This window comes from Hyperoodon ampullatus (assembly GCF_949752795.1).
Source record: "Hyperoodon ampullatus genome assembly, chromosome: 3".
NCBI classification, from domain to species: domain Eukaryota; kingdom Metazoa; phylum Chordata; class Mammalia; order Artiodactyla; family Ziphiidae; genus Hyperoodon; species Hyperoodon ampullatus.
In genome coordinates this window covers 29,488,659-29,507,795 of record NC_136916.1, presented here as the reverse complement: position 1 = coordinate 29,507,795, position 19,137 = coordinate 29,488,659, and the positions used below count along the sequence as shown (strand labels likewise).

Below are 19,137 nucleotides of genomic sequence, written 5' to 3'. Positions count from 1 at the left end.
CACACCAGCTATACAGAGTTGTAGGTTAGTGCTCACCTGTTGCAGTCCCTACACATCTGTCCTCAGAAAGCTAAGTCTGCATACAAGCATTGTGAACATTTACTCTCATAGGCTGAAAAATAGAGTTTACAACCCAAGTTTTAAAAAGAAATGAATAAATTAGACAAAAGGAGAATAGCTTCAACAGGTCACCAGCAATAGGACATGAAAAGAGACTAAAATATAAGTGTGCACATTTCAATCATTAGTTTTTATCTGACCTCACTAAATGAAATTTGAGGTAGCTTAAAGGTACCTCAGTCACATATGTAACTCCAAAGTAGAATGACCTGGTACCACAAGAGAGGCCGGGGTAGAAACCCACGGCCCATGACCCACAGTAAGAGGAGCTGACCACATGCTGCTGCTGGGACGGGCTCCCTCCTAGTAAGGCTAATCACAAATAATTAGTGAAACACATAATTACAACACAGTACTCAGCACTGCTGAGGTCTCACATTCAGGCACGATTGAAAACTAGCTCAAAGGAAAGCCACAAGATGACCAGTGTGTCTGTGACACAAGGTGAGGCGTCCCAAGAAAGGTGGGGTAACTGTCCAGAAACACGCAATGCAAGGAGGATAAAAAATTCTCCTCAGGCAAAAATGAGACAGAGATCAAGACTGGATCTCTTCTCTGACAAACATCTATTAAGCACCACTAGCTTCAGATCCCACACAAATTGAGGGGAAATGCACTGGGGTCACCGCCATGCTCTGGAGCTGGAGCCCCATCTGCTGCCATCATGATCTGACCCTGAGCCTCAGTTTCCCATCTTTAGGCAGGACTGACAGGAACAGCCGATGCTTTACAGCACTGGTGCAAGCACTTTATATTTACTAATTTATTAACATAGGCATATGAGATAAGTTTCTGCCATTTCACTGAGAGAAAATGCAGGCCCAAAACTGGGTCTTGAACTCAAGCAGTGTGTGCCACTCTCACTAGTGCCCTTCCATTTGTGATGGGCATCCCTTCCTGGTGCTCCTGGGCACCTGCTGTCACTCAGAGCCCAAGCAGAGGTCAGGCCCTTGAAGCGGAGGCTACGTGCTGTTCAGTGCTGCATTCCAGGTGCAATGATCACTGGTCACATGGACCAAGTCCAGCTGGTACTCTGAATCCATGAAGAGGTATTTTTGTGATCTCACCACAAAACTACTGTTCAAGAGCATTCTTATAAAGAGAGATGGAAACTGCTACAATTCCAGACTGCTGCCCAGGAACAAACTCAGAGCAGCTGAAAACTGCTGAGGTTGTGTGACATGAAGGTGTGCACACATCGATCCTTGCTTGGGACAGGGGCAGGTTAAGAGCCCAGAGAAGGCAATGACTGACTGACTGGCTGTCTGCCTCTGGCCAAGTGCTGCCCCTGGCTCACAGGAGGGTCTCAGGAAGCACTGCTGAACCAGTAAGTGAAATTTTCAAGGCTCGTGCAGAGTGCTGCAACTCATCAATTCATATATGACGATCTCAGTGAGCTTTTGTTCCCTCCAGAATTGCCACAGGGATTGTAAATAAAACTCCTCATCAGAGGAAGGAGACCAGAGGTACATAAGAGGAAAAGAGGAAACAAAAGGACAGCACAGGAGAGAGTAAAACACACCTCGTCCCGCTGCTGAGTGGGCACCTTCCTGGGACCTCACACTTCTGCACATGGCACCCCACCTCTCCACTTCCTCAAACATCTCCATCCCCCGGGACTCCTCTCTTCTCCACCCTACACTTTATCCTCAAGATTAGAAAGGTCACCAGGGTTAGCGCTCAGCCCTGCCCGGGCGCCTTCACAGTCACACGCCACCTGCAACTCCCAGCACCCTCTCTGCCACCAGGGCAACTACAGCCCGGAATGTCAGTTTCTCTCTTCAATCCAAGCAGGGCTCTGACTGGTTCATGTCTCTGCACCCTGTGGACCACAGAACCGAGCCCTAGGCTCCTTCCCTGACTGCCAACCTCCCTCCACCACACCCTCCTCGCCAGCCACCTCCCACTCATGCCTCCAGGTTCCTGTCACACAGAAACACTCTTCGCAAGTTTTTGCCCTGTCCTATCGTTTTTCACTCCTCCAAATGCTTTTTTCCCCTCCATATGTAAAAACTTTAAGCCCAAGGTAGAGAAAGCAGAGAAATAAGCCATTTTTATTAGAACTTCAATCAATTACTTCTAACACATGTTTAAGAAAGGTTCCCCAAAACTAACATAATATTGTAAATCAACTTTACTTCAGTAAAAAAAGAAAGGTTCCCCAAAGAAAATCCTAACAATATAGTTCTGGCACCTAAACAATCCACCAATTTCAGATTATTAAATAAATGCAGTTATTTCATTAACGCTATGGTAAACTAGATACTAGACATCACAATAATCCTCCTATTAACCTAAGAATAAGGCCCACAGGGGCTGGTCCATTCACCCAGACACAATGGTGCACTACAGGCCAGAAGACCTGCAGTATAGACACCTTCTAGAAAAAGTATTTCTAAATTCAGACAGTAAGGGAAATATACTGAAAAACCTTGGTTTTCAACATATTTTTAAAAGAAATTATGAAGGATGTATACAAGATAACCTGCATAAAAATGTATATAAGATTTAAAACAAACATCTTGATTCAAATTCTGGTCTTATTTTTACTAATTGCATAATGGGACAAATCGCTCAGCCTCTGAACCTCGGTTCCCACATGTGTTGGGGTGCAGACATGGACACATTAATACAGGAGTGAGTGCTACTCCCAGGACCCTCACTGTGACTCAAGGCTCTCTGCTCCCTGCACACAGCATTTGTGGATCTCAGGGTCCCTCGACCTCACTGGGCACCCAAAGGGCTCTCACTTAAGTGAAAACATGCTTTAGGCAGCTGGTAAAACTGACAAGGATTTTTCCATATTTCAAGTTTGTACAAAAACGATTTTTGAATTGTCCCATTCTCTTCTAGCACCTAATTATACTTTCCTTCAAGCAACAGCACTTATTTCTAACTAAGTGCCATCAAGGAGTTTGCCAGAAAATAAACAGTACAACTGTAGTACAGGTGAGAAATTTACTACTTTCACTTCATACTGACACAAATGAGAACAGCACAAAATAGACAGAAATTTCACCATCAGCACCGTAACATCTCCCCAACCATGCTGGCCTGATTCTTACATTACTGTCACTCTTGCGTCTACCTTACCCTCCATTAGCATGAAGCCTTGCAATAAATCAGTATAAATTTGCAAACCATTTTCCTATTCATTTTTGAATTTTCGTAGGGACTCATGCCTGGAAAAGTATAGACGACCTGGAGTTCAGGGTTTCACGAGAGCCCCTACCATCGTGCATCTATGTCTCATCCCCACATCCCAGCACTTGGCTTTGCTCAGCAGGTAAGTTCGGAGGCAATGAGAGTATATGGTCAGGAACAGGGCTTCAGATTTCTGCGTTTTCCTTATAGATTGTCCACAAAAACGCATATGAGCCAGATCCAAAGTAGACACCACTCTCACTGTTCCATGCCCAGCTCTGCCTTCCAGAGAGGCTCAGCTGTTCCCCGTTAACTACTGGTGTCTGGGGGAGGAATCTGATTGGTTCATACCACCAAAAAGAACAAGAAACCCATCAATAATCACCAGCTGTGTGTGATAAAATAAGAATACTTCTTAGACAACTGAGAGTAGCAAGCTGTGTATCAAGATCATGACCAGGGCTTACCTAGGATACAGGTCATTTACCTTTAGGTGATGAAAGTTCATTTCCTGTAGCAACTCAGTCTGGAAAGAATTCATGCTAAGTCACAGGCCACCCTGATTTAACTACTCATTTCCTCCTTTTCTGGCATTTAACCTTGCAGGCTATACCCCATCCATCATGAACAAATGGCATGGCCGAAGAAGTCCCCCAGGACCAGCTCTGTGTCCCTACAACCCAGGTCAGATAGGCAACACACTGCTGTGCCCAGGGAAGTGAGGGCTGCACTTTGGGAGACAAACTCTGTGGCAGGATGAAAATATAGACCAAACTGTGCACCTGGCACAGAGAAGCAGAGCAGTTGTTAATGTGAAGAAGCAGAACCGATCAACCACAGCAGTGCCAGTAAGCTTCACTTTCTGGAGAATATAAAACACAATGGCCTGTCCTAACCCCAGGGATCAGGGAAGAAATCCTTGTCGAAGTGACACCACACTGAGCTTTAAAAGATGCACAGGTACAGGCAGAGGGCACAAGCACGTACAGAATGCCTCACATGCAGTGTGACATCGGATGTAGGCTGGAGGAGGTGAAGGGAGGTCAGGCTGCTATCCGTAAAGCTCTTCTGATGCAGACGAGTCTGTACTCCGGGTGGGGCCGTCTGCCTTCTCCAGAAGAGCAAAAGTGGACAATAAACTCGTCCTAACCAAAAGAGGCTCCTCTCTGAGGAGGCTGTTCACATGGATCCCACAGCTGATCCCCAGAGAGCAGGAAGGAAACAGACAGACTTGACCTCTGGTCACGGAAGCCGAATTCACCAAGATTTTCTCAACTACACAGTCACAGTAAGTCCTTGTAACTGAGCACAAGCCGCTTGCTGTTGGAGGAAAGGCGAGCTGGGCTTGGAGAAGACTGGATCTATACACAAATCACTCACCACTCAGAAACATTTGATGCCAATCACGTGGAAAGTAATATCTAGCCAATACATGCATCATGAGAACAGAGGGACTATTTGGTCAAGGAAGTTTCACTATTTATGGTAATGTTGGAATGTTACTACCTCACATCACCATGGCCTTGTCATGAAAGCAGTGAAGACTCATATGGAAGCTAACACCACGTGATTAAGATATCCCTGGAGAGAGTGGTAGAGAGTGGATTTTATCTTCTATTTTCACAAATTTTATCAGGTTCAGAGACTAATGAAAAATACATAGTTTCAAAGACTAATGAAAAACTGCAAGAGAACTAGAACCAAATAAGTTCTCCTGAATAATATTTTCTCTTTGATAATGATTTTCTATATATTCTGACCCCTTACTTCATTAAATACATAATTTTCTTTTTTCTTTCTAGCTCTGGCACACTTTCCCTCATCCAGCTTCAGGTGAGCATTCAACACTGTGCTCCCTGAAGACAGCGTATCTTTGACTGGGTTCCCCAGTCACTCACTTCTGTGCAGAGAAGAAAACCAGGAAAAAACCTGCTTCCCCAGAGCTTTGCCTGGGATGGGGTAATGCTTGGGAGCTCAGACTACGGTGCTCAGCTGTTGCTGAAGGCTGTGGAAGCCATCCTAATTCATAATCGTGTGTCCCAAACAAATCTCCAAAGTATCTTTGAAATATCTTTAGAATACTTTCTAGAGAAGTCTTAAAAAATTTTTTTTAAATATATAAATTTATTTATTTATTTATGGCTGCGTTGGGTCTTTGTTGCTGTGTGCAGACTTTCCCTAGTTGTGTTGAATGGGGGTTACTCTTCGTTGCAGTGTGCAGGCTTCTCATTGTGGTGGCTTCTCTTGTTGTGGAGCATGGGCTCTAAAGCACAGGCTCAGTAGTTGTGCTGTACGGGCTTAGTTGCTCTGTGGCATGTAGGATCTTCCTGGGCCACAGCTCGAACCCATGTCCCCTGCACTGGCAGGCGGATTCTTAACCACTGCGCCACCATGGAAGTCCCTCTAGAGAAGTCTTAACTTTTTCTCTGATAAATAAAAATAATGTTAAAAAAAAAAGGAAGTAAAGTTCATCAAAACACAAACTACTTTTAGAAAAGTGTATGGCAGGATAAGGGTAACTAAAAAGGAAAACAAGATATTTCTCATAAAGATCCTACACCAAAGGAATCATGTCTAAGACTGACCTAGTCAAGAAAGAATTCTCTGATTTAGATCCACGTGCTCTCCTTACTGCTTCCCAGAGACAGTCTTATACGAGTGACCATTCACCCAGGGCAACTTCTCAGAAATACAGATCAGCAATAAGAAATGCAAAACTACCTGGGCATCTGGTCGCCCAATCCCAGCATCATGGGTGAACCTGCCTTCTCCTTCCCAGTGGGAATGGCGTGGCCACAAGGGCCAGGGAGCAGTGTTCCCAAGCAGCTCTCACAGCCTCACACATCCACAGGTGCAGCAGTGAAGCATACAGAAATTGCGACGGGGCCCCTGCAGCTAATGCCCAACTCCACCACCCGCCTACCACCGTTCCGCTCTTCCCCACACAGATAGGCATCACGCCTGTCAGCAGGCTGGCATGGAGAGGAGGGCAGAGCCACAGCGGAGAGACCTGGCTGGGTTCCCTCCTCTAAGATCCTGGGGGCCAACTGTGGCATAACAGCTTAGTGTCTGTACCTGATTCTCAAACAATGCCTTTTATTTGAGGTAAAACCCTGAAGCTTATAAATGCTTATTCCTTATTGTACTAAAAGGTGCACTGAACTCACCTTTTTGGGCTTCTTATATTCAAAATACTGCTCACTAAAATAATTTTGACCTCTGAATAGGATCACGACCTCTAAGAATACACTCTACGATTAACTGGTTCAATTTTTCAATTTCAAAACTCCATAACTGCCCTCTGGAGATAGGAATACCATGGAGCTACAGACCTTACTCCCTGAAGCAGATCTCAGAGGCCAGGATTCATTAGAGTTCATCCTTCACCCAGGTCTCTGGCTATGAGACAAAGTTTAGCGGAATATCAACAATTTTAGGAAGAACTGTATGATCTGTCATGCATTCTTCTTTCTTAAGTGTTTTGTAAGTGGTGCTCCAAATGCAAAAATACGGTTGTAAAAACCGAGTATTATATTTTAATAGAAAACACTCAAAAACTGGGCCCTGAAGTCAGCAGGATGATCACAGTCCGGGGTCTGTGACAAGCCCTTTGCCCAAGGAGCACTGTGGCCTCGATAAGTCGCACAAGTTCAAATGGAGAACAGGGGCTCAGAAACAGGACCTCCTATGTTCCCCCAAGGCTGAGCCCTCACTTCTGTTTAGAAAGGCATTAGGTGGACAGTCCATTGCAAACGTGTCCTGCCATGTGGTGTGTGTGTGTGTGTGTGTGTGTGTGTGTCTCTCTCTCTCAGTTAAGTGCGCTCACCGAAACGAAAGTAAAACAGTGGCCGGTTTCCTGCGGTGCTGGCCGCCCGCTCTCTGACCGCGGCGTCTCGGATGTCACACACCCCGATGTTGCCAGCCTGCAGCATTCTTCTCGGGGCTCCTTCACTGTGCTGCAGTCTACACCGGACCACGGCAGCTCCATTCGCTGCTGTAACAAGTTGAAAAAAAACTAATTAATTCAAACTTTAGTTTTTTTTAAATTTGTTACAGCACCGAGCAGAGCGGCCGACCCCATGCAGAACAGCACAAAGAACATCAAAGGGACCACGCCACACAGGGCCACCCTCAGCGCTCAGCAGCATGGGTCAGCCATGTTCCTGGCACTGTCGCAGCTCCAGAGCCATCTTCTGGGAAGGTGCAGAACTGCTTCTGTTTCACTTTTGTTTGGTAAGGCACGGACAATAAAATCTAGCAACCCAAAGGGCCTACAGTCTCCCCACCAGCCTTCCTCCAAGACCAGGAGGGGCCACGTGCAGACAGGATTTCATCACAACAGCTCTGCTGGAGCACGAGAGGAGGAAAGTGGGGAGACCACATCTAGTCGTCTGCCCACATGTGCTCTGAAGTCTCTCACACATGGGGTCAGCTAGACAACACACTTATTTTCCATCCACTCAGACAGCGCAGAGCTTCTTCCTTTTACAGACTAGACAGCAGGAAAAACCAGGCCGTCAGCTAAGGCAGGCCTGCACAGCTGGTCCATCTTTATGTTAACTTTCTTAAGTACCGAGAAAAGAAAGAAATCACACAAAACCAAACAAAGCTAAAAAAGCAGCAGAAACTCAACACACAAGTTAAGTGTCCTGGAATGTGAGCCACAGGTGGGGACACTCCTTCTGCGCCCACAGCACTGGAGGCTGTGTCACAGCCCAGAGAGCCGGTGGGCCTGCGCTGGGCCTGCACATGCAGACTTGAACCTCTTCTAGCAGAAGAGGCTCAGCAGAGCTTCACATTTGTTCCAACAGTGAACACTGGAGAGTCCATTTCTGTTGCTGTCCTTCCTCCTGGAGGACTTGTGTTAGCTTTAAGCCTTTCCTGATGCCCAGAAAATTCTCAAGGTTGCCCTCGGGCTGAACTGAGCTTACATCAGAACGGAGTGTTACAACTGCAGCCCAGTATCATCTTCCTTTCCCTGAAATGTACAGAACCCAGCTCGAGGGCAGAAATTCTACACACTTGCACACGTGAAAACGCTGGAATTAAACAGAATTTGTACTTGGGGAAGAATCCATTACGTTGACAATCACGTTTCAAAAAACAACCAACCTTTACGATTTTATAATACCAGGCAGGATGTTACATCATTTTCTAGATTTCTAGATTGGCCCTCCACCCCCCACCAATGATGTCAATGAAAACCTTGGATTAATTTAAACCATTATCAATAAATTTAACTAAGACAAAAGTCATGTTTAAACCATAAATGCTCTCATATTTATTATGATTATAGCCATTTTAAAGTAATCAAACACATTACTGCAGCTCTATGAATACAGTACCTATTAAATTTATTAGGCACATTTATAGAAAAGTCGTATGTATCTTCTAAATTCACAAAATATCCTGCAGTCACACAAAGGAGTAGGATGTGCCTAGTGCCACCTCAATGGCGTGATCTGCATGCAGACTGGGGACTGAGGGAGGACTTGTGCTCAGCTGTTCTCTCGTGTGTTGCAGTTAACTCTTAAAATGGGATGCATTATGCTACCCATCAAGGTTTACGTACTTGGAGGCTGGGGCAGGTAGGCTCCAATCAATTTCGATCTCTTCTTTTCATATCCTTTTTGTGTGATGTCGCCTGTAAGAGAAGGAAAGGGAAGTTCAGAATGCTTTCACAGGTAGAGCTGAACACTCAACTGTGAAGACACAGTCGCATCTGTGTGTGTCTTCTATTTCCTTATAATTTAAGAAGAAAGCACTTCATATCATTCACCTTGACGTTTCCTCTGCTCACAAATAAATACTCATTTAAGTAATACAAAATCCTTCACTACGCGCACACATGCTTGTCCCCGGCCCCTTCTCACAAGGTTTTGGCTCTGATTGGGTCCAGAATTAGATTCTTGCAATCTTATTCACATCTGTGGGGCAGGAAACCTCCCCGATCTACATGGCTCTCATTAACTCAATCAACAACGGATTCTGCAGGTGTCTACCCCAGTGAGAGCTGGCCAAAACCACCACTGATTAGCATCTTCCTCCATTAATGAGACATTTTTTCTTATCAGGCGTGTCGGTCCCAAGGACTATACTTTTTTTTTTTTTTTGGTGGTACGCGGGCCTCTCACTGTTGTGGCCTCTCCCATTGCGGAGCACAGGTTCTGGACGCGCAAGCTCAGTGGCCATGGCTCACAGGCCCAGCCGCTCCATGGCATGTGGGATCTTCCCGGACCGGGGCACGAACCCGTGTCCCCTGCATCGGCAGGCGGACTCTCAACCACTGCGCAACCAGGGAAGCCCAAGGACTATACTTACTGCTAGCGTATTTTTGAAAATAAGTGTCTAAGACGAAATGAAACAGTAGATAAAACAAAGCAAGAGAACATAGGACCTATAGAATCCAAAATATATGAGAAAGAAGCTTATCACTAAAACCGGAATTAAATTGCTGATGCCAGAGATTCAAGAGCCATTGCTAGGCTGGCATTTTCCCCAAGTGCCAAGTACCTCGGACAAATAACCTTTATGACGTGCAACAGCCTTTCCCAATTACAAGCTTGAACATACCCAAAATGCTGATTTGTGCCCTTGAATTTTTCTGAAACTGTTGTTTTCCTAATATTCTGACCAAGCCATCATTCCTAAAAGAGCTAAATACTAAAGTTTTAATAAAAAACAGCAAACAAATGAAAAGTTATAATGAGTCACACACGAGTTGCTAAGTCCACTTTTCCTGGTGGTGGTGCTCGCTACATTTAATCAAACCAGAGGGCACCCTGACCCAACCAGCTCACAGCTCACTGCAGTCTTGTCCAGCCCACGAAACACATGACTAGTTTATGCACATGGAGCTGTAAACAACATAAATATATGAAAACACATCCCGCTATTGACTACTGAGCATTTTTGGTGCTAAAACAAACTGACTGCTCCTTGAAAATAATAAAACTACGAGAAAGGTATTTTTTGTGCTAATTGTGCAGCTGCTCAGCATTTTATAAACTCAAAACCAGTTTGCTCCCTGAGGGGATGCCTAGAGGAAAACAGAAGCACGAGACAGGGAAAGGAGCATGTGAGTGAGGGTGTGTTGGTGGGAAAAGCACATACTGGCCTGTTGGGAGACCACCTGAGCACAGGGTAGACACCTACTGTTTACCAGGTATTTCCCTCCGGTGCTCTCCCTTTCCCAGCCAACCCCACAGCTGCTCTGCACAGTCCTGCCATCAAATCCTAGCCTGATGAACCAGCCCCTTCCAGCTTGCTCTTCACCCAAAGTTCAGCTTAAGTTTTGAGGAGATCAAGATGGCAGAGAAGGAAGATGTGCAGCTCACCTCCCCCCATGAACAAATCTAAACTACATCTACGCGTGGAACAATTCTCACTGAAAACTAACTGGAGACTGGCAGAAAGACTCCTGTACAACTGGGGCTATAAGAAAGAGCCACATGGAATAGGGCAGGAAGAGAAGTGATCAGGTCAGGAGCTGTGCCCCACAGAGGGGACTCAGAGGAAGAGGGAGATCACAGGAGCAGAGATCTGCCCTGGGGAGTGAGCGGTTTGGCCACAGATCAGGCTCCCTGGTCCTGGGGTCTGACACAGTGAAGATGAGTGCCCTTGGCTGGTTGTAGGGCACATGGACTAACAGGAGGGCTGTGGGAAGCCTGGGCTCCACGGTGAGCAGTGTGCACGCCGGCTTGCTCCCACGCAGGGTGGAGTGAGGGCTGCTCCAGCAGCTGCTGGTTTCCCATAGCCTGAGCCAAGCGACTGCTCCAGTCCCACTTGCTTCATGATGGGGAGAGGGCCCAGCTGTGAGACTCAGAGCAGCTCAGACCCAAAGCAGTGACTGACTGGGATGGCGGCAACCACTAGCAGCACTTACACAGGTGGTGAGTCAGAAGCAGCCCTGACCTCTGTCAGCGGCCAAACCCCCCAACCCCGCTGAGAGCCCACACAGGCACCTCTTGCTTCAGCACTGCTGGGGCGAAGGGACTGGTGCGGGGAGCATGGAAAATATACACTTAAAGGGAATGGAGCTGGCTTGGACCTGACCCTCAGGGCTTCTGCTCCAGCAACTTGGGACCTGGCCCGGCCCCGACAGGGTGTTGACGCCATCGAGCAGAGGGGCAGCCCAGCTCACACCTGGCTCCAGCCCTCACCCCTCCATCTTCAGCCCCTCCTCCTAAAAGTTGAGAGCTGCCAGCACACCCTGGGGTAATACATGACTTGTGCTCACAACAGATAATGAAGCAAAAATAAACAATTTACCAGATAAAGAATTCAAAGCATTAGTAATAAGGATGCTAACTAAACTTGGGAAAGGAATAGATGAACATGGTGAGAATTTTAGTAAGAAACTAGAAAATATTTTTTTAAAAAAGAACCAGTCAGAATTGAAGAATACAATAAGTGAAATGAAAAACACACCAGAAGGAAGGAAAAGCAGATTAGGTGATAGTGAAGAACACATAAGTGATTTGGAAGATAGAATAATGGAAATCACACAAGAAGAACAGTAAAAAGAAAAGCAAATTTAAAAATGAGAACAGTTTAAACGATCTCTGGGACAACATCAACCACACTAACAACCACGTTATGAGGTTCCAGTAGGAGAAGAGATAGAGAAGAGGATAAAAATGTATTTGATGAAATTATGGCTGAAAACTTTACAAACCTAAAGAAGGAAACAGATATCCAGGTACAGGAAGCACAGAGAGTCCCATCCCAAACAAGATGAACTCAAAGAGACCCACACCAAGACATATCATAATTAAAATGGCAAAAGTTACAGACAGAGGATTCTAATGGCAGCAAGAGAGAAACAAAGAGTCACATTCAAGGGAACCCTCATAAGGCTATCAGCTGATTTTTCAGCAGAAATATTGCAGGCTAGAAGGGAATGGCATGATACATTTAAAGTGCTGAAAGGTAAAAACCTGCAACCTAGGATACTCTACCCAGCAAGGTTACCGTTCAGAATTGAAGAAGAGATAAAGAACTTCTCAGACAAGCAAAAACTAAAAGACTTCATCAATACTGAACCTACCCTAAAAGGAATGTTAAAGGATCTTCTCTAAGTGGAAAAGAAAAGGCTACAACAAGAACAATCTATAGGAAAAGAAAAATCCCACTAGTAAAGGCAGACATATAGTAAAGGCTGAGGATCAACCATTTAAGCTAGTAGAAAGATTAAAAGACAAAGTTCAGCTCAAGTTTTAAAAATTTCTCAGATGAACATTTAAGTATTGGGCGGGGGGTTGCTCCCTTGAAGCCAACCTCAAAGGACACTCACTATTCACTCTCATTTTAAATGTGGTCTTACTTTGGAAAGCTCCATTTGTTAAGATCCTGGCCTAAAGGAACACAGGCGCTTTCCACATGAAGCCACAGCTCCTCTTTAAAGGGGAGATGTTAATGTCGGCCTCACAGGGGTGTCCACTCAGGTTCCTGACCCCACAGACTCAGAAAGGCTGGATGGGAGGCGGAGTCAGTACCTCCACGCAGGTGTTCTATTTCAGCTCCACTACTAAATCATGCCACTAAGCAGTCAGCTTGGAGAACCTCCAGATACGACTCAGAAATCCCAGGCTGCTATCATCTCTCGAAACCTAGAAGAGGGAAAGGGAGACACTATTTATTGAATAACTTCCACACCCCACGAATTTTATCTAAATCACAGGTTGGAAAACTACAAATCCAGCCTGCGGGCTGTTTTTGGAAATAAAGTTTTACCAGCACACAGCCATACTCCCTGGTAAGCACCACAACACACAGTGAGCAGCCTGCATAGCTAGAAGTATTAACTACACGGCCCTGTCCTATGCGTCCTAAATAATCTCTTTTAATCCTTATAACAACTGATTTTACAGGTAAGAAGTCGAGGTGCAAATAATGGTTATGCTTCTCGCCCAGGCCCCCAGATCTAAGAAGAAAACCGCCTCTGTCCAAGTCCAAAACTTTTCCCATGAAAGCCACACTTAAGAGTCTCAAGCCTCCATCCTGTGACCACTGGTCAGCATTCTTGCCACCTGATGTCCTGCCCAGCTCTCCGCCTGAGCCGGACACCCTCCTCAGGGACAACCTCACACCCCACTGCCTGTTTCCATGCCCCCAGCCCCTGCCCTGTCTCAGTGACATCCCAGCCTTGCGCTCTGGCCACACAGATTTCTGCACAAGTCTCATGAGGCCTCAGATAGCTGCTTACAGTTTGCTTTTGTAACATATACGAGTGGCTTAACTTCAAAGCCAGGCTGTGACACCTTCACGGGTCAGTGTCCTACAGAACTGAGTATGACCCCTCTGTTTTACAGACCAGGACTATGTATTGATGGAGTTAATCTCAAATGAGCAGCAGACACCAACATACAGAATGACTTCAAGTAAGTGACTGGACAGATGCTGCATTCATAATCAGGGAAAATGCCTGGTGGTTATTTAACTGTTTAGTGGCCATGTGGGGAAAGGACACAGGGAAATCGATGATTATTCCATTATTAAAGTGTGTGAAACACCAGCCTGGCTCATGTGTTACGTAAAGGATCCAGCGTCTGCGGCAGGAGCAGGTTCCTCAGGCGTCCCAAGCATCAGGGCTAAAATGTCCTCACTGTGTTTCCTTTTCCATGCAGAAAGTCCAGTTATTTTTAACTCTGGAGCTACTTTAGCATCTGGTAGACTGACGTCCAACAGACTATCTATGTCAAACTCACTGCAAATTTATATAAGTAGGGGGATCTTGTGTTCTGAAGCAACCAATGAGGATAATATAGTAAGACAGATAGAGAGGTAGATGAATGGAGATAGAAAAAATAAATTGAAAGGATAGATAGATGACTGATAGAAGGAAGGAAGATGGATGAAAGATGGGTAGGACAGACAGAAGCTGGCTAGCTTTACACACATCTCCATCCACCCAGAGCCCCTCCTTGGTTTCTGCCTGAGGTTGACCTACAATCAGTGCCATGGTATCACCATGGAAACACACAGTGTTTCTCTTCACTTTACATCCATTCAGGCTAAAGTTGGACGCTTTAATATCTAACTTTGGCTGCTCCTCCCCTCTGCTCCTCACTTTGGATCTGTAATGAGCACACAGTCTTCAGGATAAAACTTTGTAAACTCAATGCAGAAAGGCTGTGAGAGAGACGAACCCTACTCCACATCACAGTTCTAAGCAAGACTTTATTAAAACCTATCAATCTATAAAGACTATTCCATGGTTTACAGCAGGTTCATTAGTATTCTTTCAACCTGTAAGCTAAAAGAACACTATCAAGGAAACATGTAGATCACTTCGCCCATGCTGCATCTACATTTTGCTCCTTGAAAAGGAGCAAACAGTTGCTGATGTTAAAGGACATGGACCACAGGATCCCTTGCTTGAGAATTTCCCATACAAAATTCCAAAGAGTGTATTTTCCATGCTTGGATACTCAAGACACCCATCTAACTCTCCTTTCATTTTAGGAATAAGAATGTATGACAGAAAAGTAAACACATAAATCGTTTGTAACTTCAGTGAAGAGAAAAGAAAAGTGATTTTCTGAGACACTTTCTACTTTATCAAAAACGTTATTCATATTATTATTCTTGGACAAAGAAGTTCCATAAGACCAAGAATTACAACAGTAGAAATTAAAGTTCTCATGTGTTCTGTAACAAAGGAAAGAGAGATTTACAGCCAAGTCATAAACTTGAACTGAAAATGCAAGTCAAGTAAAGCCCCCAATGTACGGTTGAATCTCACTAAGACAGAGACCCTTCTCCCCCCTCCCCGCCCCGCCCCCACCCTGGGAAGAATTCTTTTTCTTACTTATATTGTAGTCCAGAGTTTCCAGGCAAACCCTGAGTCTTAGAAAAGCGAAGGAAAAACCAGCCTAGGAAATGCAAGAAGGGAGGTGATACTGCAGCTCCTCTCTTTTTCCATCCTGGCCTCATTCTGGCAAACTTGGACCCCAGAGGAATTTGAAGAGCCCTGTGGGTGTCGGGCCAGAATAGGACAACCCGAAGAGCCAGGAATACCCCCAAGAGGGGGGAGTATGTGCCCCAGAGCCACCTCCACAGCTGGGTAAGCGCCGAGTAAACAGACCAGCCTAACAGGGATGGTTTCCATTCTTGGTGTCAGGAGTTTATTATTTAATGCTGGAACGAATGCTTTATATAACAAAGCAATCATTTCCATGTTTGGAATTTTATGGCTGTCAGGAACCTTCAGAACGCCTCTCTCCTAAGCCGCTGGCTTTATAAGGCTTAGGGAGCACCCTTGACGGCCTTCCCCCTCCCACACAGCTGCTGGAGGCACATTTGTCATCTCTGTGGGAAGTTTTTCTTTTCTGCAGAGAGACTGTGCTGTCCTGGCAAGAACCCACCTGTCCAGGGGAGTAGAAGCAGGAGAGGAACCTCTCCTTGCCCTGAACACAAACCATACGTCAGTTAACTTCTCTGGTCTCATCTTTCTCAGTGATAAAATATTGGTAATAACACCTATTACCTTCCACCATAGTTGAAAAGATCAAATACACAGAACGTGAAACGTCTCAGAAAGCATGAAATAGGGAAGAAAACAGTTTAAAAACCCAACAAGTACTCATGTGGTACCTATTACACGTGCAAACTTGTGAAGGACACTACCAGGCTCCCAGGCGCCGCTCCTGCTCCGAGGTGGGCGGGAAGAATTCCATGCTGGGCGTGCCAGCCAGCAGTACATGCGAAGAGCAAATGGCTCCAGGGGAGAGAGGCCGAAGGCAGCAGATGACAGAGGTATCAGAAATCCTGAGGAAACTTGAAATCCCAACCTCTTAGGCATCCACGCGCTTCTCTTTTATCCCCGCCACGGTAACCGGACCTGGGGTGCCATCAGCTCTCCCTGTGTCGACCACACAGCGGCTCGCAGCTCTGGATCTCAGTCCCCAGTGCCCGCCCGCTCCCCACCCACTGACCTACCACTAGTAGGGTGGTGAGACTGCGGGGCCTCGCCCTTGGAGCCTGGCGAAGGCTGCTCCGGGACTGCACTCAAACGCATCAGCAGCACCTTCACGTCCTTCCAGAGCCTGGGCCCACATCTCAAGATGTCACACCACTTCCCAATTATTTTGTTTTCCTTTGTTACTATCTTACTACTGGATTTATCGCTCTTTCATTTTTCTCAGGTTTATGCCATATTTCCAATGTAAAATTTAGAAATCTGAGTTCTATAAGGATATTTTAAGTAAGATAATCAGGATAAATATAAACCCTTCTCTAGGATTATAAAATCACCAACGCTTATTCAAATGCTCAGGATGATGGGAAAAAAATTCTCAGCATGATTGGGATTTGTACATTTATGGGAATAACCATAAAGTTCCTCAAAACATTTAGTTAACGGCATGACCAGAAAGAAAAATATATATTTTAAATATGCACTATGTTGAAATCTTAACTCTAGCCAGTAAGGTCCGGATGTTACCACTTAACTTTGACACTTGTCAGAGTCAGGAAGGGTGAGTGCAGGTCCACAAACACAGGGGCACCCCCAGTTCCAGCATCTTTTCATCTTCTTACAGAGTCTTCCACAGAACAGAAGTTTTCATCTTGATGAAGTCCAATTTATCCATTTTTCATTTTAGGGACTGTGCTTTTAGTTTCAATCTAAGAACTCTTTGCCTCATCCTCAGATTTGAAGACTTCTCTATTTTGCTAGATGTTTTGTAGTTTTACATTTTACACTGAGATCTATGATCCTTAAGTTAATTTTTGTATAAGGTGTGGGATTCAGGTCTAGATTTTTTTTTTTTTGGCCTATGGATGTCCAATTCCTCCAACATGATTTATGGAACAGGTCATCGCTCTGCCATTGAATTGGCTTTGCTCCTTGGTCAAAAATTAATTGGGCATTTTGTGTAGGTCTGAGTTCCCCACCCCATTCCACTGCACTGTGGGTCTAACCCACACTCTTGACAACTGTGGCTACACAGGAAGCCTTAGCATGGGGAAGAATGATTTCTCCTACTTTATTCTTCTTTGTCAAAGCTGTTTTGGCTATTCAAGGGCCTTTCCCTTTCCACATAAATTTTAGGAAAAGTTTGTTATGTCTACCACAAAGCTGAGATACTTGATAGGAGTTCTCTTAAATCTACAGATCAATTTAGGAAGAACTGACATCTTTACACATTGCATCATCTGATCCATGAACAAGGTATTTAACTCTGATTTCTTTCACAAGCATTTTGTGATTTTCATCATCCTGATCCTTTGATAACGCACATTTCCATATGGAACCTCTATCCTTAGGTTCCCGAAGAAAACAGTCCAACTCCAGGTCAATTCTAGAGTGTAGGTGCCGGGCTCATCCCCTTTTGACCATTTCGGACGATATCCTCTGAGCCATCAGCCAGGATGAAAGAAGAAGGGAGGGCCCAGCCCTGACCACACGTGACCTGACAGTAAGAAAAACCACAGCACAAGCAGCCATAACCCTGTGTGAGGAGAAGGCACAGACCTGGATTCGGGAAGCGGGGACTGGCTCCCAGCTGGTCACTTACCCAGCTGTAAGTCGGCTAGGAGCACAACCTCCCCAGCCCTCAGTTTTCCTATCTGTACAATGAGGAGCCAGACTCAGATCTACAAAGTCTCAAGAGCCCTGCAGTGAAAGCAGGGGTGCAGAGCAGACCCAGAGGGCTCCCCTCTTAGAGGTGAGACTACGGAGAGGCAGAGAGATGTAAGGGAGGACAGGAATGCGCACGCGAGAAGGGGACAGAGGGGAGCAGGGGTTTGGTTCTGTGGAGACTGGGCAAAGGGCAACATGACAAGCAGCTGCAGCGTGTGCGAGAGAAAACGTGCAAGAACCCAGGAGTTCAACGTGAAATACAGCAGGGGATTCACCACAGGATCCTAAGACAAGAAAACAGGGCTTATGGAAATCAGGTAATTTTAATTAAGCCTAAAAACACAGTTTAGGAGTGAAGCATGGTTTAAAATTTCTCTTTGAATGTGAAGCGGTAGGTTGGTAACTAGGGCATCCAGCCCACACTGAAGGGTGCTCGTGCTCTCCCGACATTTGGGGAGGGGCTGCTGTTCTCACCCAGCATCCCAGGCAGACCCTCAACCCAGAGCACCAAGTCCTCCACTTACTCAGAAGCCCACTCTCCTCCTGTGCCCACCCGTGGGGTCTCACTGCCCCCACTGGGAGCCCCGCAGTCCCAGGATGCCACGTCACACCAGGTGAGCACATCACAGGTAAACAAGGTCCAGGTTCTGTGCACTAGCTTCCTGGCTTCAGGCAACCACGTTCCCCTTTCACACTGTAAACTCCTCATCAGTAAGAACACCCTCCATCCCATTATCACTGGATAGGGCACAAAGCGAATACATCCACCACTTGGAGCCTCAAGCCGTGAGGACCACCCCGCTGGAGATTCCATGTGTAGGGGGCCGAGGAAGGGCCCCTCTCAAAAATCAGACAGCTCTTTTGTTTAGAGGCAGAACCAAGGCAAAAACTGTGTTTTTGAGCAAAAACAAGGCCCTTTTAACAAGATTTACAGAGCATTTATGTAAATTACATGTCACAGGAACTTGCATGGACCAAACGCAGGAAAACATCAACCCATCACATCAGCTGGATGAACCCCAACGAACCCCTTCTCTTGTGAGGAAATATTTAAGCACACACACACTCATATTTTCTCCACAGTTAAATTTAAAAAATCATTTCTGGCACAATGAGCTTAAGTGCTTAAGTGGAAGTAAATGAAAAAAAACAGAAAAGCCCAACCCTGTGATTCCTTCCCCACCCCCACAAATTGTTAATAGATTTTGAATATTGGTCTGTGTGGGAAGACTTCTGTTTTTTCAAGTAAATGAATCACTGAAGAAAAATATAAAAGATGCTAAAGT

At 45.5% G+C, this 19,137-nt stretch overlaps 1 protein-coding gene across 2 annotated transcripts in view; it reads right to left on the bottom strand.

Annotated features, from left to right (window-relative positions):
- Nucleotides 1-19,137, bottom strand: part of DIP2C (disco interacting protein 2 homolog C) — a 361,724-nt gene that overhangs the window by 179,094 nt on the left and 163,493 nt on the right. The window contains exons 2-3 of one of the 2 annotated variants that reach the window (XM_079698959.1): nt 8,837-8,908; nt 7,091-7,258 (exon numbers count right to left, since the gene is read on the bottom strand). In XM_079698959.1, coding sequence (XP_079555085.1) covers nt 7,091-7,258; nt 8,837-8,908 — 240 coding nt within the window. The remainder of the gene's footprint in view (nt 1-7,090; nt 7,259-8,836; nt 8,909-19,137) is intronic. The other variant, XM_079698960.1, reaches the window with a different exon arrangement.